The sequence below is a fragment of the Podarcis bocagei genome (assembly GCF_964188305.1).
Source record: "Podarcis bocagei genome assembly, chromosome: 4".
NCBI lineage: Eukaryota > Metazoa > Chordata > Lepidosauria > Squamata > Lacertidae > Podarcis > Podarcis bocagei.
The window spans coordinates 47,144,747-47,169,603 of NC_138128.1; the positions used below are offsets into that span (position 1 = coordinate 47,144,747).

General features: G+C 41.8%; 1 protein-coding gene across 2 annotated transcripts in view; it reads left to right on the forward strand.

The window, feature by feature from the left end:
* The window catches only part of PDCD11 (programmed cell death 11), a 28,093-nt gene extending 3,903 nt beyond the window's left edge, over window positions 1–24,190 (forward strand). For both annotated transcript variants that reach the window (XM_081191248.1, XM_081191247.1), the window contains exons 5-36: window positions 680–841; window positions 1,376–1,499; window positions 2,912–3,093; window positions 3,749–3,856; window positions 4,070–4,276; window positions 4,701–4,825; window positions 5,483–5,543; window positions 6,298–6,444; window positions 7,040–7,291; window positions 7,768–7,911; window positions 8,762–8,956; window positions 9,510–9,680; window positions 10,541–10,760; window positions 11,303–11,455; window positions 11,760–11,875; window positions 12,677–13,191; window positions 13,689–13,751; window positions 14,926–15,034; window positions 15,367–15,456; window positions 16,067–16,169; window positions 17,407–17,584; window positions 17,822–17,878; window positions 18,510–18,632; window positions 18,949–19,071; window positions 19,423–19,573; window positions 19,714–19,830; window positions 19,928–20,068; window positions 20,455–20,705; window positions 20,970–21,138; window positions 21,565–21,718; window positions 22,356–22,521; window positions 23,666–24,190. In XM_081191248.1, coding sequence (XP_081047374.1) covers window positions 680–841; window positions 1,376–1,499; window positions 2,912–3,093; window positions 3,749–3,856; window positions 4,070–4,276; window positions 4,701–4,825; window positions 5,483–5,543; window positions 6,298–6,444; window positions 7,040–7,291; window positions 7,768–7,911; window positions 8,762–8,956; window positions 9,510–9,680; window positions 10,541–10,760; window positions 11,303–11,455; window positions 11,760–11,875; window positions 12,677–13,191; window positions 13,689–13,751; window positions 14,926–15,034; window positions 15,367–15,456; window positions 16,067–16,169; window positions 17,407–17,584; window positions 17,822–17,878; window positions 18,510–18,632; window positions 18,949–19,071; window positions 19,423–19,573; window positions 19,714–19,830; window positions 19,928–20,068; window positions 20,455–20,705; window positions 20,970–21,138; window positions 21,565–21,718; window positions 22,356–22,521; window positions 23,666–23,831 — 5,043 coding nt within the window. In that variant the 3' untranslated portion in view covers window positions 23,832–24,190. The remainder of the gene's footprint in view (window positions 1–679; window positions 842–1,375; window positions 1,500–2,911; window positions 3,094–3,748; window positions 3,857–4,069; window positions 4,277–4,700; window positions 4,826–5,482; window positions 5,544–6,297; window positions 6,445–7,039; window positions 7,292–7,767; window positions 7,912–8,761; window positions 8,957–9,509; window positions 9,681–10,540; window positions 10,761–11,302; window positions 11,456–11,759; window positions 11,876–12,676; window positions 13,192–13,688; window positions 13,752–14,925; window positions 15,035–15,366; window positions 15,457–16,066; window positions 16,170–17,406; window positions 17,585–17,821; window positions 17,879–18,509; window positions 18,633–18,948; window positions 19,072–19,422; window positions 19,574–19,713; window positions 19,831–19,927; window positions 20,069–20,454; window positions 20,706–20,969; window positions 21,139–21,564; window positions 21,719–22,355; window positions 22,522–23,665) is intronic.
* Window positions 24,191–24,857: the final 667 nt, after the last annotated feature.

Sequence of the window (24,857 nt, forward strand, 5' to 3'; positions counted from 1 at the left end):
AAGACATTGGTGTAGTTGTGGAAAAACCCAGTGTATGAGGCGAAGCCAACGTAATAAATTGAAAAGAGAACTTGAAGCTATTCTGGCAGAGGTTTTAGACTTGTGGTTGGGTGAAGGGAGCTTGCAGGGTCAGTTTGGAGACCCAGTGCAGGACTTCGGGGCCAGAGTCTAAAAGGGAACCTAGCCGGAGGGAATAGCAGTGAGAAAAATTTCTTATCTGACTGTTTTGCTGTCAAATCACACTCATTCGAAATGCCACCCAAAAAGCCAAGAAATCCTGTTAGGGAAACAACATACAAAAGCTCGGAAAGAGAGGAAAATGGGAATCCTCAGGGAGAAGGGCAGAATTTAGAGGAAATATTAGAAATTCCCTCTGGCTAGTTCCCTTTTAGACTCTGGCCCCGAAGTCCTGCATTGGGTCTCCACACAGCCAGTAACATGAATTTCCTTTGGCTTGCCATCTGTATTTTGGAGGAATAAGCTTTGAATAGTTAAATGGCTGTATTGCAACCCCTTCAGTAATCAACATCCTCTGTAGCATGTTCAAAAATTCAGTTGTATTGCTTACAGCAGAACATTTTGTTTGGCCAGTGTTTCAGAGTCAGTGACTAGATATTGCTGTTGCTGTTTTGATATGTTCCTTATTTTAGTCTTTATCCATTAAACTATCGTTTTGCAGGATCTGAATTCTCTCTCAGATCTCTTTACCCCAGGAATGCTGGTCAGATGTGCTGTGGTTGGTGTGGAGAAGACTACTACAGGTCGTCAGAGTATACAGCTAACAATCAACCCCAAAGATGTCAACAAGGCTTTGAATGCTGCCACTCTGAGACCTGGCATGGTATGAAACATATGAATTATCTGTTTACACCTGCCTTTCCAAAATTATGTCATGTAGCTTACAAAACATAAAATATAATAAAGCAAAATAAAAAGCACAAAACAACAATTAATAACACTTTAGCAGATAAATGCCTTTATTTGGTGCAAGAAAGTCATCTATGTAGGTGCCAGGTATACAGACCTAGAGAGGGGCTTCCATGGAAAAGAACCTCTCTGGTATCATCACATACCCTAACCTCAGTAGCTGGGGAACCTGGCAATGGGCATCATCAGATGAGCTCAAAACATATCTGTTAATTTTTTGTGATTTGATATGGGAAAATGTTCTTGTGCCTTTTATAAGAATGCAGGGAATAGAATTTCAGCAGGTGCAGATATCTTGTCCTAATATTGCTGTGAAGGGTATAGGTCTCATTTGTGGGAGCCCAAAGTCCTCTTTCTTTTCAGGGAAACTTGAGTGCTTGAGGGGGGAGGAACAACAACAAGGAGTCTGATAAAATTTCCTTTAAGCTTACACTTCTTCTCCAAACAGCTGCTCTCTGGCTGCATCTCTAGTGTGGAAGATCACGGCTACCTTATTGACATAGGCATCCCATCAACAAAAGCTTTTCTGCCTCGTCAGAAAGCCAAGGCCTACCTGCTGTCAGCCAACAAAGGTATAACTATACTTAGGAGTACTGGGTTTAAGGCAGGGGGAGAAGCAAATGGGTGGTTTAGAGAACTGTAAAATCTTAGATTTGGGAGTTACCAGAGGCAGAATTTACTGCCCAATGTGTGTGTGTGTTTGAGAGAGAGATTCTTGAGTACATATCATTGTACAGTAACTTATAAGCGGCCAGCTGTTGCCTGGCTTCTCTTGTTTAGGAAGTTTTTTATGCAAGGTGGAGTATTTCAATCTATAATAATAATAAAAGTAATAATTTATTATTTATACCCCACCCATCTGGTTGAGTTTCCCCAGCCACTCTGGGCGGCTCCCAATCAAGTATTAAAAATGATACAGCGTTAAATATTAAAAACGTCCCTGAACAGGGCTGCCTTCAGATGTCTTTTAAAGATAGGATAGCTACTTATTTCATTCACATCTGAAGAGAGGGTGTTCCACAGGGTGAGCGCCACTACTGAGAAGGCCTTCTGCCTGGTTCCCTGTAACCTTACTTCTCGCAATGAGGGAACCGCCAGAAGGTCCTTGGCGCTGGATCTCAGTGTCCGTGCTGAACGATGCGGGTGGAGACGCTCCTTCAGGTATACAGGACCGAGGCCGTTTAGGGCTTTAAAGGTCAGCACCAACACTTTGAATTGTGCTCGGAAACGTCCAAGCGGGAGATAACTAGAGCATGCACCACTCTGGTGAGGCAGTCCGCGGGCAGGTAGTGTCTTAGCCTGCGTACCAGGTGGAGCTGGTAGACAGCTGCCCTGGACACAGAATTAACCTGCGCCTCCATGGACAGCTATGAGTCCAAAATGACTCCCAGGCTGCGCACCTGGTCCTTCAGGGGCACAGTTACCCCATTCAGGACCAGGGAATCCCCCCCACCAGCCCACCCCCTGTCCCCCAAAAACAGTACTTCTGTCTTGTCAGGAATCAACCTCAATCTGTTAGCCGCCATCCATCCTCCAACCACCTCCAGGCACTCACACAGGACCTTCACCGCCTTCACTGGTTCTGATTTAAAGGAGAGGTAGAGCTGGGTGTCATCTGCATACTGATGATGATCTCTCCCAGCGGCTTCATATAGATATTAAAAAGCATGGGGGAGAGGACGGAACCCTGAGGCACCCCACAAGTGAGGGCCCAGGGGTCTGAACACTCATCCCCCAACACCACTTTCTGGACACGGCCCAGGAGAAAGGAGCGGAACCACCGTATAACAGTGCCCCCAGCTCCCAGCACCTCTAGACGGTCCAGAAGGATGTTATGGTCTAGGATGAAAAGCCTTTTAATGTGATGAACGTGTGAAAGGATTTCAGAAGTAGCTGGTGCAAGGAAATAATGGCCATAGTGATAGAAAGGTAATGTCAAAACTTTGCTGAAAAGTGATGATAGTTGCATGTGTTGGTCTCTTAGGGACTGAGCTGAAGGTAGGCCAATACTTCAACTGCCTTATTGAAGAAGTAAAGAATGGTGGGAGGATAATCCGCATGGCCATTGATCAGTCGGAGGTTGCTGCAGCTATTGCCACAGAAGAACAAAACTGGTCCCTTGGCAATTTGCTACCTGGGCTGGTGGTGAAAGCCCAGATTCAGGAGGTAAGCTGTTCTTTATGAATTAATGTACTAATCTTATTCTCTTCTCTCTTGGAAGAGTACAGTGAAATTATTAAATTCCCTAACACATCTGCATTTTAAACAAAAAATGCATTTGCTTTTTCACAACTTTGAATTGTTCCAGTCTGACTACTGAGGTTGGTTAAAATATAAGGATAATTGCAAAAATAGAGGCTTTTTGTTGGAAACATCTATGACCCTGTGCCTGAACCATATGAGGTTTTTTGTTTTTTTCCCTTCTAGCTTACCCTAGATTTTTAAAAATCTCTATAGGGTGATATTCAACATTAGCCCTACTCAAGCTACCCCATTGAAGTTAATGGACACGACTTAGGTTCATTAATTTCAATGTGTCTACTCTGAGTAGGACTTGGTTGAGTACCACCCTAAAATGTTATTAAATCTAGTGATTTACAGCACTAGAAGACATAATTTGGAACCACCACAAAATAATCATTAATATTGTATACATATAAGCATGTAATACATATAAACCATAAAACACACATTTACATTTTATGATAGCCACATTAGAACTCAATATTCATCTAATACTCATCTAGATCTGTCAGAGAAATTCTTCTGTTTAATTTTACATCTTGCAGGGCAATTTTTGTTTCCTTTTGAATATTTCCAGGTGACTCCTTTTGGAATTTCTCTAAGTTTTCTGTCTTCCTTCTCTGGACTTGTGGACTACATGCACATGAGTTCTACAAAAACAAGAAACTACTCACCAGGTCAGACGGTAAGTGATTTTATAGCAAGGCTTAAATTGTGTTAAGGTGGTGCTGCTGCAGGATTTGGTTAAGATATGAGTTGAACGGTTGCATCTCTGTATGGTTTCACCATAGTCATGGAGGCTAGAATGTTTAAGAGAAGTAAAGTACCATTCTCAGCACATTCCCTATTTTTCCTACAAACTTAACACCTCCCCCCCCCTTTGTGTTTTCCCCGCCAGGTGAAAGCATGCATTCTCTTCAACAATCCTACCTCCAAGGCAATACGCCTATCTCTGCGCCCAGTTTTCCTCCAGCCTGGCACTCAACTTGGCAAGCTGTCTAGTGATCAGATTGGCAGGGTAGTTCCAGACTCCACAGTTGAGACCTTTCTCAAAAAGACTGGTGCCATCTTCAAGCTGGATAGTGGCTGCCTAGCTTTTGCACATGTAAGTAACTCAATGCTGATTGCATCTTCTAGGAGGGTAGACTGTTTCAACCATCATGGCTGATGTTTGGAGAGCAGTACATCAGCACTTTTGCCCGTTACCAATTCAATACATAGATGTGTCTTGGCATCTGTTTGTGAATGTGTTATATGATGTCTTAATTTGTGCTGGAGTATTGAGAAGAGCCCAGAGTCAGAAGGTAGCAATGAGCTTTTCTAGATTCTTTTGTTGTTTGCTCGCCTTTGTTAGATGCGATCATAACCTCTGTTGTCACATTGTGATTCATATAGGAAGGTAGAATCAGACAGATGCAGCATCTAGGTTTTGCTTTGCTTTCTGGATTAAGGCAAGGTTAATCCTAAACTAGAAAATTGGATTTATAATTTAATCTTCATTTTCTGCACTATCTTTATACCTCTTTCAGATAAAACATCTTTCAGATACTGCCAAATCTTTCAAACCTGCAGCATTCAAGCCTGGAAGCAAGCATAAATGCCGAATTATTGACTACAGCCCAATGGATGATGTGGTGGTGGTGTCTCTCAAACAGTAAGCTTTAGAGTACAATTTGAATGAACCAATCTGAGAAGTGTTTTTATATAATCATATTTCCATGTCTTAAATTCTATGCATAGATGGAACTTCCTTATGCCTGACAGATAATACATTTCAGTTGGGACGTATGTCCCATTGCTTTCAGAACAACTGAGATGGCTACATTATGCACACCTGTGCAGTGGATTGCATCTGCACATTAACAAAATTGGTTCCATAGGTATCCAAACTTTCTACCTTCAGGTGATATTTTGCTCCTTAAGTTACAAAGGAAATTCTGTTGAGGTCCATTCTAGCATCTGATGAATTTCTGTCCAGGCACATCCATTACCCACCCCATGTACACCAAGGCCACACCAAGGCTAGATCATGGCACACAATGTGACTGATATTTAGCCCAATGATGCCCTACCTCATTTAGATCATATATACCAGTTTCATACTGACAGCACAGATATAAAAAGAGCCAGTATAGTATACAGTGGCAGGCCAGGAACGTAGGAGACCAGGGTTCAAATCTCCACTTGGTGACCTGTTTAGAAGGGCAGGAGGAAGAATCGGAGGTGGGGGCGAATCAGTTCTCTTTACTCTTTCATCTGTTTCTCTTCCACCACACAGATCAGTTTTCACTTCCCTTCTTTTTGTTTGCAGACACATTCTTGAGGCTCCATTCCTGAGATACCATGATATTCATCCGGGACAGGTGGTGGAAGTAAGTTCAAGGAGAGAGAGAAATATCCTTGGAATCTTGGTTATCTTGCTGAACAAACCTGAGGCGAGGGCTTTGGTTCAATTTTGTCCAGCAAGTATTTCCTTCTGACTTGTGTGCTTAATGCCTCTTTGAACCTAAATCCTGCTGTGTGACATTAATGGAACGCTATTAATTTCACTGTAGGCCAGCAGAGCCGTTGCATTAGTTGTACGGAAATCAGTCTGGTTTCTGCTACATTCCACAAAGTTACGTGCAATGGATTTGCCTATCATTTAGTCTGTGTAATCATGCTTTGTTTAGATACTTATATGCTGATTTTTAGGGAAACCTTGCCAGGCAGTCTACATAAAAAGATTTAAATAATGAGCATCAATTAGATTGTATGATAAAACAATAAACATAAGCTTCAAGGGGAAATGTAATTATTGAAAGCTAGATCTCTCTTCCCTTCAAGATGGTTCTTAAGTAACGCTGTAGTAGCAGCTGAGGGGAGAGGGACACTTGGGGGCTGGGGTAGCCAATATGGTGACCTCCAGATGCCTGCCCAATTTATATCCCAACCTTCCTCCCAAAGGAGTTGTTGGACTGCAGCTCCCATCACCTCTGACTGTTTGTCATGCTGGCTGAGGCTGATGGGAGTTAGAGTCAAAGATTTGGAATGCCCCACATTCACTTCCTCAAAGATAGATAGTGGGCATCTCCTCTTTCTGTTCTAGTTTTCCTTGCTTTCTGATCCCTCGTTCTTTTGGATTAGGGCACGGTGTTGGCTCTGAAGCCCTTTGGCATGCAAGTAAAGGTGACTGAGCACATCAAGGGCCTGGTTCCCCGACTGCATCTGGCAGATGTGCTTCTGAAACAGCCAGAGAAGAAATACAGTGTGGGGAGCACTGTCCGGTGTCGGGTAAGAACTCTCTGTAAGGGACCACTTTGCCCTGCTGTGGTTCTGTGGGTAACATTAGGTTGGATGTGCAAAACCTAGGTTCAGAATCCCTCTCAGCCATTGTGTTTACTGTGTAATCCCTTGGATCAGTTACTATCTCTCAACCTAGCTTATTCAGAGTTGTAGTGAATCTAAAATGGGGACAATGACATGTATTCATAATTTCTAATATTTCTATTTTACCTACTCAGAAGAACTCGCTGAGTTCTGTGGGACTTGCTGGCAGGTGTGTAGGATTACAGCCCCACAGGACATTGTCAGCCACATTAGGACCCATGCAGTGGCCTATTTAGCTTGCAGATCAGAGATTCCCCATGCCTATTTTGAATAGTTAAAGAAGTGTTATTCAGGTCCTGTTACAGGATGAGCTCTGCCTCTGACAGCTACCTCCTAACCTTTCATAGCCCTTATTTTTCTAAGCTGATGGGTTGTGCCAGCTGTATTAGGACTGATCCCGTCCGTTCCAAGCTGACATTTCGGACGTTCCTTCATTTTGGTTCAATTGCAGTTTCCTGCCAGTTGGCATACATAATTCCAGTTTCTTCTTCTCCTCCAGGTGCTTTCCTGCAATCCTGAAGCAAGGAAACTCGCTCTGACGCTTAAGAGAACACTTGTCAATTCCAAACTCCCTGCCCTTTCCAGTTTCGAAGATGCAAAGCCAGGCTTGACCACCCATGGTTTTGTTGCCTGTGCTAGGGAGTTTGGCTGCATTGTGAAATTCTACAACGACATAAAGGGCCTTGTCCCCAAAACTGAGCTTGGTGGGGCACCTTCAATTGTTCCTCAGGAAACATTTTATGCAGGCCAGGTAAAAGCTGGGTAAAAGTAAAAAGTCTGATTGTCCTTGATATAAATTTTTCAGTTGTTAATAGCACTACACATTTGCATAACAGATTTGCATAACATCTTTAATGCACATACATTTGTTTAGTGATAGAACATGAATGGCAGATTATTGTTACTGAATTCGTAGGACCCTTGATATGCTTATGTAGTAGGACATAGCAGTAGTCTCTCTTCCTCTCTTGAAAAACATTTAAATAAAAGATTTTGAACTACTAGTAAAATGACTTACATTTGTTACTTTAACACAGAGAGAGGCATAAAGCCAGTGGAAAGTTACAGAACTTCCACGTTTTATCCAGCTAAAGTGGAGGGAAATGGGTTAGGACCCAGATAGGATGCAGTAGAGGGATGTCGGGGGACACATTCAGGTGGTCCTGTTTTTGAAGTGTGAGAGAGAACATGTCTGCAATATGAAGATTCTTTTGTTTTGCCAATCAGGTGGTCAAAGTGATTGTCTTAAAATGTGAGCCTGAGCAGGAGAGACTGCTGCTGTCATTCAAGCTGACAAATGAAGCACTAGCTGAGGATGGTGGAGAAAAAAAGACTTCAAAGAAGCGAGAAGTAACATATGAAACTGGACGGGTAATTTATTCTAAAAGATGTCCCTTCCCTTTCCCTGTTGACATTCTCCTGAGGATGCTAGGAGCAAAGACAGGAATTTATGATATTTCTAACTTGGGTTTTATTTCATACAAAATGATCAGATTATCAGTTCATATATCTTAAGAAGGACTATGCTATGGGGTCCCAATTATAGTACTACTTCATGCAAACATGGAGCATTTCTGTTGGATTTAAACCATTTATTCTAACTTGAAGTGTTCTGCACATCAGAATAAATGCTCAATCTGGCTGGTCTAGATTTAAATTTAAACATAAATTATTATCTTCACTTTGAACTCCACTCCCATGTTCATCAGTATACCAACACTTTATATTGTTTCATTAATAACCTAAGAAGAAAAATGACTATTGCACTTACTTTAAGCACAACCAGAAGGGCTGCTGATTAGGCATTTAGCGATGTGATGATGAATGTTATCTGTCAACTATATTCTATCCTGTTCCCCACCTCCTTTTAAAAAATCAATTCACAAACCAAGAACTTATACAATGACCACTAATAATGAACTATTTATTGTAGATATTGCTGCAGATTTATTATGCTATTTTTGTTATATTCAAATAAGAACTGTTTTATTTATTTGTATCGGTTATTATTCCAATGATCCTTGTTTATAAAACCCAATAAAAAGTTATTCCAAAAAATAAAAAATGCTCCTAGACTTTAACTTTGATTGTTGAGATGATTTCTTTCTTTTATCTTTTAAGTTGCTTGCATTTTGAGAAACCTTGTTATCCTGGGAATATTGCATTTTAGGCGGTGGTCTTCCACGTATTAAAAAAGTGTCGCCTTTTTTCTCTCGCTCAGATTGTTGATGTAAAAATTCTGAGGAAAAAAGAAGATGGCCTTGAAGTTACAATCTTGCCGGACAATGTTTTCGCCTACCTTTCTACAAATCATCTCTCTGACTATGTGTCCAGTAGCAAGTTGTGGTGGTCCTGTCTTAAAGCAGATGATATTCTCCATAGAGTGTTATGCCTCCATGACAAGGGAGGTCATGTTGTATCCTTGTAAAGTCCAGCGAAGCTTGGTGAAATCATTTAGCCATTTTATGTTGTACAACAGCGTTAACTTGCATTGCTTTGCATATATTGTCTCCCAGACAAGTGACATTCAAAGATTCTGTGTGTGTCAGTTTTACCCCTCTATGTCTATGCAGTCTGAAGGAAAGAAATTGTCTTAGAAGATTTTTTAGATGGAGGGAGAGTAGTCTTTAGTATCTTCACCACCTTGGTTTTTGGATGAAGCAATTCTTCAGGTTGTTTTTTTTTTAAAAATGGCTGTCTGCCAATTGGGATCCAATGGAATCTTGTTGCTGACAGAACTTTTTCTTTCCCCCCACAGAATCTGAATGGAATCAGGCAGTTGGTTGGTTGCAACATGATCTTACTTTTTGCCACAATTATGTCCTACATCCCCTGTGTTATAACAGTCTGCCTACCTCCCCCTCTATGTTGATAGCCATTGGTGAAATGCTTGTTTTGTGGCTGCCAAATAAAACCAAACTACCAGTACGCTCCTTCTCCCCAATTTTATTCCTTGACCCGTTGTTTAGACCCTGAGCAGAAAGCCATCGGTGATTTCAGCAATTGAGGAGGAACGGGTGGTGAAGAGCTTTTCAGACATCCAGCCTGGATTGCTGCTGACTGGCTTTGTGAGAAACGTCATGCCTTATGGTGTGTTTGTGGAGTTTCCATATGGTCTGACAGGGCTGGCACCCAAGTCGGTAAGGCATGTTGCATTGTCCCTGCTAAAATAGGTTTATTCACAGATGTTGAGGAAGAGGTGCTTTCTAGTTGAAATAATCTCTTATGCTGCACTACTCAAGGATCAAAATTCCTGCTGAGAGGAGTTCTCTAGATGGATTTGGGAGTAAGGGCACAAAATAATACATAGGAGTTTCCTGCTTGCAAGTGGTGTGAGAAAACCTGTTTTCTAGTGGTATGTTTTGAACTGCAGGCATTCAAGATGGCCCCCATCTATAGGTAAAGCTAAAGGACCCCTGGATGATTAAGTTCAGTCAAAGGTGACTGCAGTACAGCACTCATCTCGCTTCAGGCCAAGGGAGCCGGCATTGGTCCGCAGACAGCTTTCTGGGTCATGTGGCCAGCATGACTAAACTGCTTCTGGTGCAACCATCCATAGCCATGCCCCCAAGGAGCATAAAACAGTTGTGCTGATCCATATATACACTTGTCACATTCCTCAAAGAGCAGTAGAACATGGCACAATTTCCGGTTTATTAGCATCAGCTGAATGTCAAAGAATAGATGTTTATAGAACAAATTTGACTTTTAAAACACATTGAACGTTATCCAAAGATCTTCAGCTAGCTGAAAATGCAACCTTTAGTCTTTACTTAGAAAGGCAAACAATCTAGCGATGAAATGTTAATTAGACTGCTAGCATGAAGTAGCTAATAGAGCTGTCTCTAACTCAGCCTGGGTAAAAGGTTTCTTGTTTGGAACTGTTTTGATTGCATTCCTTCCTTTCTGGAAGTCTTTGGGCTGGTGGTGTTGATAGCTCTCTTGCAAAGGCACTCTTAAGGAACAGTATTAATTGGTTCTTATCTCCTAATTGCTATAGGCAATGAGTGACAAGTTCGTGACAGACACCAAAGACCATTATGTGGTAGGTCAGACTGTAGTTGCCAAAGTGACCAGCATTGACGAGGAGAAGCAACGCATCCTGCTGTCCCTGAAGGTGTCTGAGTGCTCCTCCGAGGATTCTGTTTCTGAGAGTTTCTGTTTGCTGCACAAATACTTCAAGGAGCTGCAGGAGATCAAGAGTATCAGGAGTGGAAGAGGTAAAGGCTGTCATGATGATAAAAGATGGCCCATGCAAACCTTGTGTTGGCCATCCACACAGTGGATGCATGTGAGCGTCCTAGTTTTGGGGAACAGGCTTAGAGCACCTTTTCTCAACATTTTGTCTGAAATCAGGAGGCCTGGGAACTTTTCAAACTTTTATTTAAAGAGAGGTTCAAAGATTCAGTTTCAGGTAAAACATCTAGTCACTCGGGGTGGTTTTCTGCTATATGCGATTGCCAAGTGGGTTTTGCTTAACTTGCAGTTGGAGAAAGATTACATTTCTTTGACTGGCACTTTGTTTCTGGGTGACTGGCTCATTTGCTATGAGCTTAAAAGACCCCATTTTTTCCTTCCATTTTCATATTGACTTAAAGATACAGTAAGAAAGTTACTTTCAGGCACCAGAGCATAATTCCTCAAAATAAGGGAATCTACTCATTTTTAATAGTTAATCCTTCTTATACTTACTCTGACTTTCTATAGTTCAGCGATGAAACATCAAGCTGCAAATGGGACTTAGTTCTTTCTTTATCCTCAGATGATGTCGGTGTGGTTCAAAAAGTCTGTGAATTAAAACCTGGGCAGAAGCTGATGCTGACGGCTCGCAAAGTCAACACTGATGGTTCAGCACTATTTGATAGCACCTCTGTTTCTGGCTTGACTATAATGGCTACTCATAGTCACCTTGGAGGTAGAACATACTTTGTGGTCTTTTCCCCCCTTGTCTACTTTGTCCTGATATACTATATTTTGCTCTTTGGGTTGGAAACAAATAATTGATTGCAAAGAGTGGAGTGTTTTTTTAACAATCTTAGCAGCAGAAGTGTGTCTGAGACCTGAGTGAATTCTTAGTTTTTCTCCTGACTCAGCTATCAGTGATGTAATGTAAATAAATAAATAGTGTCTCTTACTGAAGTACTGAAATGCAGTTGCTTCATTTTGCCCCAGTTATATCAAGCAATAATCTTATGGTGCGTGTTTGTTTGTTTTTAAAGGCAAAAATATTGTCCAGGGTGAAAAAACAAGAGCTGTGGTTCTCTGCATTGATTCCCTAGAATCAAAGGTCTATGTGTCACTTAGAGAGGAGTTGCTGTCCCCCAAGCCTAAGAAGGTATGATTAGCCTGAATTGGCTTTTATGTTGGATACTAACCTGTGTAGCTGGTTAATAACAGAGTCATAGAAGAGAGGTTCATAGAATACCATAGAAATGAGCAACATATGAAGAGATTTCAATGGAATAACTAAGCCAGGGGTGGTTGACCCACCTGCCAGAGAGCTGTTTTTGCTTCCTGGTCAATTTTTTCTGCCTCCAGCAGCAGCAAAGAGAAAGTCAAAGTAGACACAGTGTGGGGAGGAGAGATATCGGTGTGCATCCTGTGTGTCTGTACAAGTGTGATGTATAGCCTTGTTTACCACTTGCATATGACCCCTGGAGGACTGGGCAAAGGTGAATACAGTCCTTGGGACCAAAACAATTGGTTAGCTTATATTCAAATGTCAGGGGGCCATAATGAGGAGGAGGGAGCAGCTTTCCCTTCCTGTGTCCTAGAAGGAATAACTGGGTTTAAGCTGCAACTTCTTCAATATTATTTGATCCTTAGGAAAAATTGATCACCTGTTAGGCACACATCTGAGAAAACCCCAGGGAGTGTTGGCGTTTTCTGCTTTTGCCTAGGAATTCAGCTGGGGCCTAAAAATGAAAAAATGTTGTGTCCTGAGAATTTCCTGGAAATTCCCTGGAAAGTGCATTGCTGGAGTTTTTCTGATGAGGGTAAAACATCTGTCAGGAATGCTTTTAAATAATCGATTTAAGCCTTGGGCCAAAATGGCTGCTGAAGTCTGTACCAGGTTTTGTGTGTGTGTGTGTGTGTGTGTGTGACTTTCTCTGGATGTTATTTCTGTGTTTTTCAGTTAAAACAGAACTCTCAGCACCAAGCCATCGTGCAGCATGTGGCTACAGAGCATGCAGTTGTTTCATTGGTAGGAAATGGTCAGCTTGTTGCCATACCTGTGGCTTCCCACTTCAATGACACTTTCCGCTTTGATTCTGAAAAACTGAAAGTGGGACAGTCGGTCCTAGTGGTTCTGAAAACTCTCCAGGCAGGTGACTGTGGGCTCTTACTTGCTGTTCGAGATCAGAAGAAGAGAAAGGCTGTAATCAGGTCACGGCGTGAATCTGAAACACTTGGGGAAACCTCGGCCATTGTGAATCACTCGCTGTGCTTGGGAGATGTGGTCAAAGGAACTGTCAAGTCAATCAAGCCTACTCATGTCCTAGTGGCAATTAATGATCAGCTGATCGGCTCCATTCATGCATCCCAGATCCTGGATAAAGTTTCCATAGGCACCTTTCCAACATCAGTGCTAAGAGTTGGGCAGCAGTTGACTGCTCGGGTGATTGGGGGCAAAGACATTAAAAATCACAGGTAAGATCCCCCCAAGCTTCTGAGTGCCTTTTCTGAGTTTTAGCCAATTACTAAATTTTAGTTCAATGTTCTAGCAGGCACTGAACTTTCCAGATCTATGTCCTAAGTGCAAGTGTTGTCCTCATACATTTATTGCCCTGTTAATAATTTTCAGTCCAAGTCAGGCAATTAAAGCATAGTCACTTGTCTCTCTTCCTACCTGAATATAGACCCATTTCCATCTACAGCTGACAAGGAGGCAACTTGCAACTCTCTGTTGAAGAGAGGTTACCCAGAGTGGGTTTTCTCTTCCCACTCACTCTAGAAGCACGATTTACGCAAATTTAAGGAAACACTCACTTTTGTGTGGAAAAGACCCCTTCCAGTTTTAGTCCTGCATGCTCAGAGAGTGATTATTTCCCCCACTAGAGCAGATAAAGAGGGAACTTTGAAAAACTATCAAATACTGAAGGGCCACTGGAGTAAGAATGATGTGCTAATCTACTCTTAATTTTTAGGTATTTGCCCATCACCCACCCCCATTTTACCCGTACCTGCCCAGAGCTCAGCATCCGACCAAGGTAAGATAGCCTTTAGATACTTTGTTTGATGAGGTTTTACAACATGTTAAATGCTAACAGATACACCTATCCAAGCGTCTCCTGGTCTGAATGTTAGTCAGTGACAGAGTAGGGGTTCTCTACATAAAATTCTGCATCTTGCAACATATTGCACAAATATGTTAGACACAAGTGACAATTTGCTTAATTTTAATGATTCTGGCATTATTATTAAATAATAATAATATTATAATAATAATAAATTATACCCCGCCCATCCAGCTGGGTTTCCCCAGCCACTCTGGGTGGCTCCCAACTGATTAAAAGCCGAATAAAACATTCAGATCTTGAAGACAAGAGAAGTTCTTGGTGGGTGCTAGGATTGTAGTATACAGTACATTGAAGGGAGGCAGCCTGGAGTTTTACAGATACGAAATCTTGGATTGGTTGGCAAATGCTTGGACCTAGAAATATTGGAAGGGAGCAGGGAGTGGATCTCAAGCTGTTCCCCCTCTAAGGATACATGGATCTATAGAGACTGCCTAGAACATGTCTGGTGATCAAGCTATTGTAGAATGATGGTTTTAATTTTAAGTTGCTCTTTTTTCCAGATAAGATGGTAGGCAGTTCCCACCACTTTCCCCTCTCTTATCTTCAGCCCCCCAACCATATCCCACACCATTCCCAAGGGCCCTCCAATGCCCACAAGCAATTTCCTTGGGGTGGGAGTTTATTGAGCTGCAGTAGGAGACATGCAAAAGCATGTTCTCTGAACTCTCTTTTACTCAGAGCCAATTCATTCTAAATCATGGGAAATGTCTGTAGATCTCCAGCATCCTTGTTGAGAATTTGCCAGTCCTGTAACACACATCCTGGTATGTGTCTTGTGCACTGTGTCCCTTGCTTTTGATTGCCGACTTAAAATTGGGAGTCCTGTGTTCTCCATGAGCTTGGATAGGAGACACTTTGATCAGGGACAGGGGAAATATTGACATGTCAAAGCAAAGAAGCTAAGGGCATAACTGGGGTGGGTGGGTGCTATTGGGCTGTTGTTTTTATTTTTATTATGTATTTTGTGATTTTATATCTTGATTTTATTCTGTGAACCGCCCTGGGACCCCCGGGTATAGGGCGGTATATAAATTCAGTAAATAAATAAATATAAATAAATAAATAAATCTCCACTTGCAATCAGTGAGCTGTCTGGAGAAAGCAAAACTGCCCTGGGTCCAGAAGATGGCAATCCGGAAGAAATACTGAAACCCTTTAAGCCTGGGCAGACGGTGACATGCTTTGTTAAGAAGGTGAGGCCTAAAACTTCTCTACCTTTGCGTAGCAAGTGTTTTCCCGTCCCCCTTCGTTTTAAAAAGTTGGACCAGTCTTCACTGTAGATTTGGGAAGCATGACATACTTCAGAATACTATGGGTTGATGCAGTTTCCCAATGGGGTATAGTGTCCAAAATGTGTGGTTGTATGTGTGTCCATAAGCTCTTGTTTCACTTGGGTTGGGGAGGTTGATGTGGAAATTCTGGAATAATTTATAGGACCTCTTACGAGGGAATGCATGATAAAAACTGGACTCTGTCTTTTCTAGTGAAGAGTGTTTTATTTTCTCCTGTTTGCTTCTTTTCTTAGTACGCTGCTGCAAATAAATGGCTGGAGGTGGAGGTCACCCCTAACATTAGAGGGAGAGTTCAACAGCTGCTACTTTCCCTTCGACCCACGGTAAGTAATTGCCAAGGAATGAAGGGCACAGGACTCTTCTATGCAGGAGGCTACGCTCAATAACATGAAAATCTGCAGTAAAGAAACAGAAGCATTAAAATGTTGGAAGTGTGTTGTCCTGGCTATTACCAGAGACATAGCCATGTTAGTCAAACAAAGTCTTATAGCATTTTTTTAAAGGCTAACCAATTTATTATGACATGACCTCTATATGCCATAATAAATTTGTTAGTCTTTACAAAGCCAAAAGGATACATCCTTGGGATTGTTGTTTTTTCTCCAAGTTAAGCTTTAAGAATTCTACAGCCTAGTTACATAGTCAATAGCAGCCACAACAAGGGTTGCTTCTTTCAGGATAAGAGGAGCATAAGGCTTTTTTTGTTCAGATTTTCACTGGAAAGGTGTAGGAAATGTTCTGGTCTCTCTCAGGGCATTTCCCAAATAAGTACATAGTTTGAAACCTTAACTATTTCACAATGGTTTTTATGAAGAGCTAAACGCTAGCCCAGTCCCGTCCCCTCCCCCCATGCATCACCACTATCGGGAATTCTTCACAGGCACAATTAAATGGTTGGATTATGGTAAAGATCAGGTCATTCTCTCCCAACAGGTCTTAAAACACGCAGGGAAACACTTCAGAAATGGACAAGCTTTGGCTGCGACGGTGACCGGCTCTGATGTCACTGAAACTAAGCTCCATCTGTCACTTACAGGTATGATGAGAAGAGAGTGCCACAACATTAAGATCCCAGAAAGAGACGGTCAGTGACAGTCGCTCTCCATCTAGTTATCAGAGGCTTATAAACCCAATTCCATAGGCTCACAATAACTCTGATCCTGTAGTTCCTTGTATGTGAAAAGCTTCAGATGTGCCATGGAATTCTTGAGCATAAAGGGCTTTCCATTTACTCCAGTGTTGTCTCTCTCACACACACACAGCCCCATGTTCATATCCACACTGTACGCATGTAAATGCCTCTGTGGCATTGTAATAAACAGGGAAGGCCATGCTAATATGCTTGCAGAAAGTGGGGCCAGGCTGTATGTCAGTCAAAGTGAATGGATGAGTAATCATTTTGTCGCTCTTGATGATGATGCCTTTAGTAGTAGGGGCTTGTCTACGTCATCAAAAGTGGCACAGCTAGAGGATGCTGAGCAGTGGCTGCTGGTCATAGGACTTGCCTTTATACCAAGTCAGACCAACTGTCCATTTAGCTCAGCATCGTCTACACGGACTGGCAGTGGCCCTCCAGGGTTTCAGGCAGCTGTACCTAATGATGCCAGAACTTGAACCTGAGACCGTCTGCGTGCAAAGCACATGTTCTCTGCCACTGAACTACGACCCTTCCCATGTTGGTTGTGAGCTACCTCCAGTGCTGGAGACAGTATTCCTCCAGATCCCGGCTGCTGGGAGAAACAAGCAAGAGAATGTTCTTGTAGTCATATCCTGCTTGCAAGCTTCCCTTAGGCACCTGGCTCACCACTGAGAGGAATGGGATGCTGGACTAAGTAGAGGCTTACATCTGATCTGACAGGGCTGCTCTTCTTGTTCTGTTTTTGTCTCTCCTGTTGTGGTTCTGACAAAGTTTGAAAGACAGTGTTTTTGTCAGTGTTTATGTGCAAGGCAGGGAGAGTATATTTCTTTGTTACTATTAGAAATCAAATATAGTCCCCAGAGTGGCTGGGGAAACCCAGCCAGATGAGCGGGGTATAAATAATAAATTACTATTATTATTATTATAGTCCTTCCCTGTGTGCCAGTAAAGTTCCTGGTGCAATTTGTACTAGGGACTGGATTAGGTCCTCTGTATGTGGGAATTGATCGTAGATGCACTTGGGGTTCAGGATCCAGACTGACAACCTTTAAGTGTACTGTATAAGTAGGCCATAGGGGAGTGTGGTATTATAATATCTGACTTGATCTGTTTGAACCTCCTCACCCCTGAACAGGAGTTTACTCTCTGGAGAAAGGAACCATCACGCTAGGCTATGTGAGCAAGGTGATTCCGCATGTTGGCCTGAATGTTCAGCTTCCCTTTGAAAGGAAGGGGAAAGTCAGCCTTTTCCACCTGAGTGATTCATATGCTGAGCAGCCACTAGAAATGTTCAGCATTGGGAAAATTGTCAGGTAAGAGTCTTATGCAAAATCATGTGTGTAGACAAGCTGAGGGAATTTTATTTGACAGTCATTTAACCCTAAATCCTTTATGGTCCTGAGCTTCATTGGTTCTGTTAGATCCTTAATGCTCTCATGAAGCCCATGACCAAGAAGTTATCACATAACTAATTTAATCCCAATATTTTCTGTGGAGAGGGTCTTTTCGAAACGTGCAGAAGTTCCATGTTTTCTTTTTCCTGCATACAGGTGCTATATCCTTTCCAGTGAAGGTAAAAAAATGGAAGTGTCCCTTCGACAATCCAGGTAAGAATCTACACCCTAAATTTAGATGGGAAGAAGATTAAATAATAATAATAGTAATAATAATAATAGAAAATACTCTATATCATATTGCACAGGTTTTCAAAATTAGCATAAATTGCCCTGCTATTTGGGACATAGGAAGAGGGAACCTAACATTTGGGCCTGAAGTGCAACTACAAAATTTTGTTGCATTTAGAATGGATTCTGCAAAGCAGATAAATATGTGTCCTTTGATTCCTTTGCTAAAGTTGCTTGGTGTTTTTGAGTTCTTGAATTTTTTTTTAGGATACTGTGGTTTCTTGTTTGTTCTTGACTTTTTTGTGTCCAGTGCTTAAGTACTGGGGAAGTAAAGAAATCCCACTAGGACTTCTACTTCGTTCATTGCTTTCTAAACTCTAAGCTTTTCGAGGGCAGCTAGAGCTCTACTTTTCTTTATTAACAAAGTGGAGATAGAAGTTGTCAGCATTTCAAAGCCCTTGCATATGTTGCGATAGTTTCTGTACTATGGATATGGGGATGTTTTTACTATATTGTCAGGATTTTCCGCTTTGCAGTCACCAGAAGTGTCCTTTCTAATAAAGAAGCCTATCCGGAAATAGGGCATTTCACTACTTCTCCATTTTTGTTATAGGATAAATCCCAAGAGCCATTGTAAAGTGGAAGACCCTGAAATCACATCCCTCGATGATCTTCAGAATGGTCAGCTTGTCAGAGGCTATGTCAAATCCATCACTCCGTCGGGCATCTTCTTTGGGTAAGTTTCCCTTGCTGACCATAAAAAAGTGAATTCCGTGTTGTGAATGTTTGTTGGAATGGTGTCTAAATAAATTGTAGAGCAGTTTGGAGCCTATAGTTATAGAAGTCAGGAATGGCCAATTGTTCCATCTCAGAGCAACTTTACCTAACCCTGAAAAATCTGAATAAATTTTAATCAATTGGGGGGGGGGGAGCTTGTCCACCATTTCACTTATAACTTAAAGATATTTTTCTTTTAAGAAATAGCGCTGGTCTGCAAATAGGAGCAAAATAAACCTGTGTTACTATATGTCACTTTTTCCCCCCCTTGGCAGGTTGTCTGACTCGGTTGTGGGTCAAATCCCACCACAACTTATCTCTCCTCTCTTCATCTCGGATCATTCATTATGTGCAAAATACATACATGCTGGCCAGTTTCTTACTGCCAAGGTTTTCAGGTAGGTGTGATGTTTCCTAATAGAGGGGTGAATCTGGGATGGAAAATATTGCGGAGACACATGAGGACAGTATGGTTCACAGGACAACAGAGACCAGAGTTCAGATATCACAATGGTTGTGGGCTAACAGGTGGTTTTGGGAAAGCATGTCTATATTTTCCTATGCTCACTATCTTATGAAATGGAAATTATAATGACTACCATAGAGGGCTGGTGTGATGCTCAACAAGCTGAATAATGTTAAAGCCTGTGTTACTATTAAGAAAGTACTGTGTAGATTTAATGTTTATAGCAGTTCCTTATCTCTCCTGCCACTTTCTTTCTGGCCCTTCTCTTTTACTCATTCTGCAGTATAAATAAAGAAAAGAACCTTGCAGAGCTCTCTCTCCTTCCTGAAGACACTGGGAAGCCAAGCATTATCCCAGAGTCCCTGGAACAGCCAGTTGGTGAAAAGGACACGCAGCCAAGAAAGCGAAAAAGGGAAAACTCTGAAAGTGAGCAGGTATTTATCCTGGAAAAGAGCTTTTAAACCTCACTGTTGTTGTGAACAGTTAGCCAACAATTCAAACTACACACAAAAAAAGTTTGTTAATATTTTTTTAAAAAAATAAAATAAGCTGCTCTACCTGAACTATTTTTTAGGAGGTTAAAGCACGAAAGAAGAAAACTCGTTGCCCTGAAGATGATGATAGTGGTGTTGAGGTTTACTATCGGGAAGAAGAGGAGGGAGAAGAGAAGAAGTGTGCAACAAAATCTAAGGTAAAAGACTGCCTGGAGCGTTGTTCGTGCTTTGCGTGGGATGCTTGCTGTGTGTGTTTCTAAATAGAGGCTTTTTTCTTGATTGTGTTTTCTGCAGGAAAAGAAAGTTCCAAGGCTGCAGGTTTCAGCCAGCTTCACATGGGAGGAAGGCTTAAGTGTGCTGGATACGACCATGTTGAAACAGAGGGAGCAAAGCTCTGACAGTGAAGAAGAAGACGACGATGTTGCAGAGTCCACGGTAGAGTATCTCAATGTATTTTGCTTTGCATAGTGCTTGGTATGCAATCCTGTTTACTTAGGCCTCTTAAGAGAAGTACTATCTTGCTGGCATAGAAAGTACAAAGGCAGTGTTTTGCTTCTAAAATTAGCTTAGCTCTATGTCAGGAATTAATTTGTGCAAAACGCCTTTTGTGTTTTAGGCTTGCATCTGGGATTCACTTATTTATATGTACCTATGTCTATAGCGACTATCCATATAAAGTTCCTTTTCTCTAGATGTGTTGCTCTGAAAAGAATGTTTTTTTATATGCAGCTGAATTTTGAGCCATGCCTCTACTCGCAAAACTCTCTCTCTATCCTTTTCAACTAATTGCCTTCCTCTCCTGCCTTGGCCCTCTGTTTCAGACCAAGAAGCAGACAAAGAAGAAAAAAGAGCTTGAGAAGCAGAAGGCAGAGAAGGAACTCTCCAAACTTGAAGCTGCCCTGATGGATCCCAGCCGGCAACCTCAGACAGCCGACGACTTTGACCGATTGCTCCTTGGCAACCCAGACAGCTCCATCCTCTGGTTGCAGTACATGGCTTTTCACCTCCAGGCTACGGAGATAGAGAAAGCAAGAGCTGTGGCAGAAAGGGCACTCAAAACCATCTCCTTTAGGTGAACTGCTTCCCCTTATCATCCATTTTTTTAGCTTTTAGTTGATGAGCTGCTGTTGCCCATGCATGCTTAGCTTGGCTTTATGTCATGGGAGGGGCACCTGCAGAACAAAATGGGCAATTCTGTTACTTTCTCTCCCCTCCCTTCACAGACGTTGTCCAGTCAGATCACCTGCTTTCTCTTCCAGGTGGATTTGTTGAGCAAAAGGCTAGCATTGAGCCATGTGTAGGTAGGGTGGTTATTTGTGGTGCCTCTTTCTTTCAGAGAGGAGCAAGAGAAGCTGAATGTGTGGGTTGCGCTGCTGAACCTGGAGAACATGTATGGCACCGAGGAAGCGCTAATGAAAGTCTTCGAAAGAGCCATCCAGTACAATGAGCCTCTGAAGGTCTTCCAGCAGCTGGCAGACATCTACAGTGGCTCTGAGAAATATAAGGTGAGGCTGGGTTTACAGTGTTGCCAAGAGAAAGATCACTTCTGCTCACTGAGTCTAGCAGGGAAATTGCTTGTTCATTCTGTTCTTGGGAAGAGCCCACCTTGGTTGATCCACCTGGATCCTGTGCTTCCATCTACCCTGTGGATTTATCATGCTGTGGATTTTTCCTCCATTTTGGACAAGCATCAGGCTGATTCCCTACATGCCTCTTTCTCATCTAAGCAGTACCACCACATTGTCTCTTGCTCTAACTTGTTGACTGCATAATATCCTCTGGGACCCATGAGTTGAGTTCTGTACTCCAAGATTGCATACAGTTGTGAATGAAGATATTGGAATAGCATACAAAGGCAAGGGAGAACCACAGGATTCAAAGTGTGTTTCCATGGTTTGAACGATCCTCTCGCCTCTGATTTTTATTTTCAGCAAGCTGATGACTTGTACAACACAATGCTGAAGCGCTTTCGTCAAGAAAAGTCTGTGTGGGTGAAGTACGCCACTTTTCTCCTGAAAAGAGGCTTAGTAGAGGCAGCTCATAAGCTCCTCCCACGTGCACTGAAGTGCCTGCCAGTCAAAGAACGTAAGAACCTCTTTGCTCTTCTTTCCTATGATTAGCATCTAAACGTCATGGTCGTTATTTATGCATTACACAGGTAATATCTAGGAAATGCAGCATGTGCTGTGAATCTAAAAATATCCATAGCCATTGTTAGCAAATTCTCTTTCAATAATTTTATTGGTACTTTCCTTTAAAAAAAACCCAACACTTTTCAAAGTTAATCAGTTAGGAATGGGGGGTGGGTGGAGCATGTTCTGATTGGGGAGATTTCAAAGTTAATATAAAGGACTGTGTATGTTCCTGGATGCTGCAGTTTTACCAATGGCTTGAGAAATTCAGACAGGATTTTCATAGCCTAGATTGAATGCAAAATATCCTTTTGCATTGATTGCATAATTTCATTTCTTTCCCTCCCGATGCACCTGAAGCAAACCCAAACAATAAAAAAAATTGCCAACACAATGAAGAATGCACATTTTATGAAACAGGGGGGCAGGTGTTTCATAATTTTAGTTTTGTTGCCTACTCTGGGAATTTGGTAGCATGGAACTCCAATTCCTTGCTAATATTATTGCCAAAGTAACTACAGCATCCTTGAACTCTAAGCAGAGGCAGTGACAACTAGCCAGAAGAACACTTCTAAAATGCACTTTTGCAGATCTGGATCTGATATCAAAGCTGGCACAGCTGGAGTTCCAGTTTGGTGATCTGGAGTATGGCAAGACCGTTTTTGAGAATACCCTGAGCACCTACCCGAAGCGTACAGACATCTGGTCAGTGTACATAGACATGATGATCAAACATGGCAGCCAAAAGGAAGTACGGTGAGTACTAGCATGGGAAAGTGGGCTGGTACTTCTGAACTTCCTAGGAAATGATGTAAATACAACATAAGGGATGCTTCTTGGCCTTAAATCCAGGGAAGCTGGGAAGCTTGATTTCATGTGAGCAAATATTTACAACTCTGAAAGGTGCCACAGGAAGTGACTGGATAATAAGCATTAAGAACCTGTATTAGGCCTGCTATTTACTAGAGGAACCCATTGGCTTTCTTTCTCAATACTATCCCTTCTCTCAGCCTGGAAGCTGAGAGTCTAGCATGGGAACCTTCATACTCATAGGCCATGATTCCTAGTTTTCAGAAAAGGCACAAAATGTATGTAAATTGTAATTGCAGTCTGGTAAAAAAAATATTGTTCCATAGCACAGAAATTTAATGAACTTGCTGGTATGAAAACTGGGGTGTGGGGCATGTGGCTTCAGAGCAACACCATATGTTGCAGAAGGGCAAAACAGCCCTTAAAAGGCCACAACACTACTTACTCTCTAACAAGAGAAGAAGCAAAGGATTTGCATCTCTTACCAATTCTAGTAAATCAGTTTTGCGTCATAACATCCTAGCTGAGTTTAGATGTAATGGGAATTCATAGATCTCCACTATGTGGGTGAGCCTTAGCTTTATTCTCTTAGCAGAAAACCATAGTTTTCTGTTACATGTGAACTCTGCCCCGGCTGCTGCAGGCGTGCTCTTAGACTAGAAATAGTCTCACTTCTCAGGCTAGGGGTCCCCTGCCATGCTTGTAAAGAGCAACTGAGATGTGCTTGACATTTGACAGAGCAGGATTTCTCAATGAGGGGGATATACCCCTCCAAGCATGTGTGTACTGAACTCTGACGGAAAACACACAAGTGAAACTTGTTCTAGTTTCAGAAGCTTTGTGAACAGATCCTTGTAGATGCTAGGAATCTGAAAGCTCTGTGATTGAACACAATGTCTGAATTTTCTGGAAACACGTGGTAGTCACTTCCTGTCTTCTAGGCATCATTTTGATAAAGCGCTTATGATGGGCAAGAAAGATTTGTACCCACAGGATCAGCTAACTCCTAGGCCCATGCTTTTTCTGTTGCTTGTTTGTTGCCTGTTTGATTGCATAATAAAAAAGAGTTTTCCTTGTTTTTGTTTTGCAGGGATATTTTTGAACGTGTAATACACCTAAGCCTAGCAGCGAAGAAGATGAAGTTTTTCTTTAAGCGCTATCTGGAATACGAGAAGAAGTATGGCACAGCAGAAACAGTCCAGGCTGTGAAGGCAGCAGCACTGGAATATGTGGAATCCAAGAGCAGTCTTGCTTGAGGGCTAACTTCTAGAGCAGTCAGGCTTTTTTTGTTCTCACTTGCAGTGCAAGAGGCAGCAGGGACAGAGAAGCAGACCATAGCTGTAAGGAGGAGAGTGTTCCTGCCTGCTCCATTTCCTGATCTCAAAAGCAGATTGGGGTAGCCCGGACCAAATTACTATGCTTTATCAAGAACTGTGTGAGAGCATAGTTTCTGTAGATGTTTATACCTATTGAACCTTACAAAAACTTTTGAATATGAGAATTATAGTTGGAGCTTTATTTAAATTTATTTTGGAGTTTAAAAATAGCAGAAAGTCACCCACTACTTTGTGCTTTCCTGTTGCTCTGCTCATTAAATGAACTAGGGTTTTTTAAAGCTTCCTTTTTCTTCTATTCATTTCCAAAGGTGCAAGGAATACTTCTGGTGTCTGTCTTCTGCCAGTATTCTAGGGTGTTTCCTGGCTTGTCTCATTAGATTCATTCTCACATACTATAAATCTGACTTAAGAGAGAACTATTGGTTATGCCAATATGCAAGAGTTGGAGTTACTCACTGATGCCATACTTTATGAATATATACCTAGAAAATTATGCCAGGGCTGTTTTCCAGCCCTTATTTTAAAATGGCACATATACTTAACACCTAAACACAATGTAAAAATAGCAGGTGAAAATGGTCCTCTGATATCTGATTTGTCATATAGCCATGACCCAAATTAGAAACACTTTCCAAGGCAAAACTCTAATTTTTCTTCTACACTTTCTATCCTATATTTGCATTGCACAGAATCCAGAGAATGTAATTTATTTATCTGGTTGAACAGAAAAAGTCCTAGCTGCCTAGTGAATAATGTAGGGGTAATGTCTCACGTCCATTCTCTTAATGTTTAGCAGCTGTACATCTTGGTCCCTTTTACATCCCATTTGTTACTGCTTCCATCCCCTTTGTGCCCACTTGATCCTTATCAAAAGCTTTGCAATAATACAATTGGGATAAGCAGAATATATTTTACAAACAACACAGAACTGATGTAAAATCATCA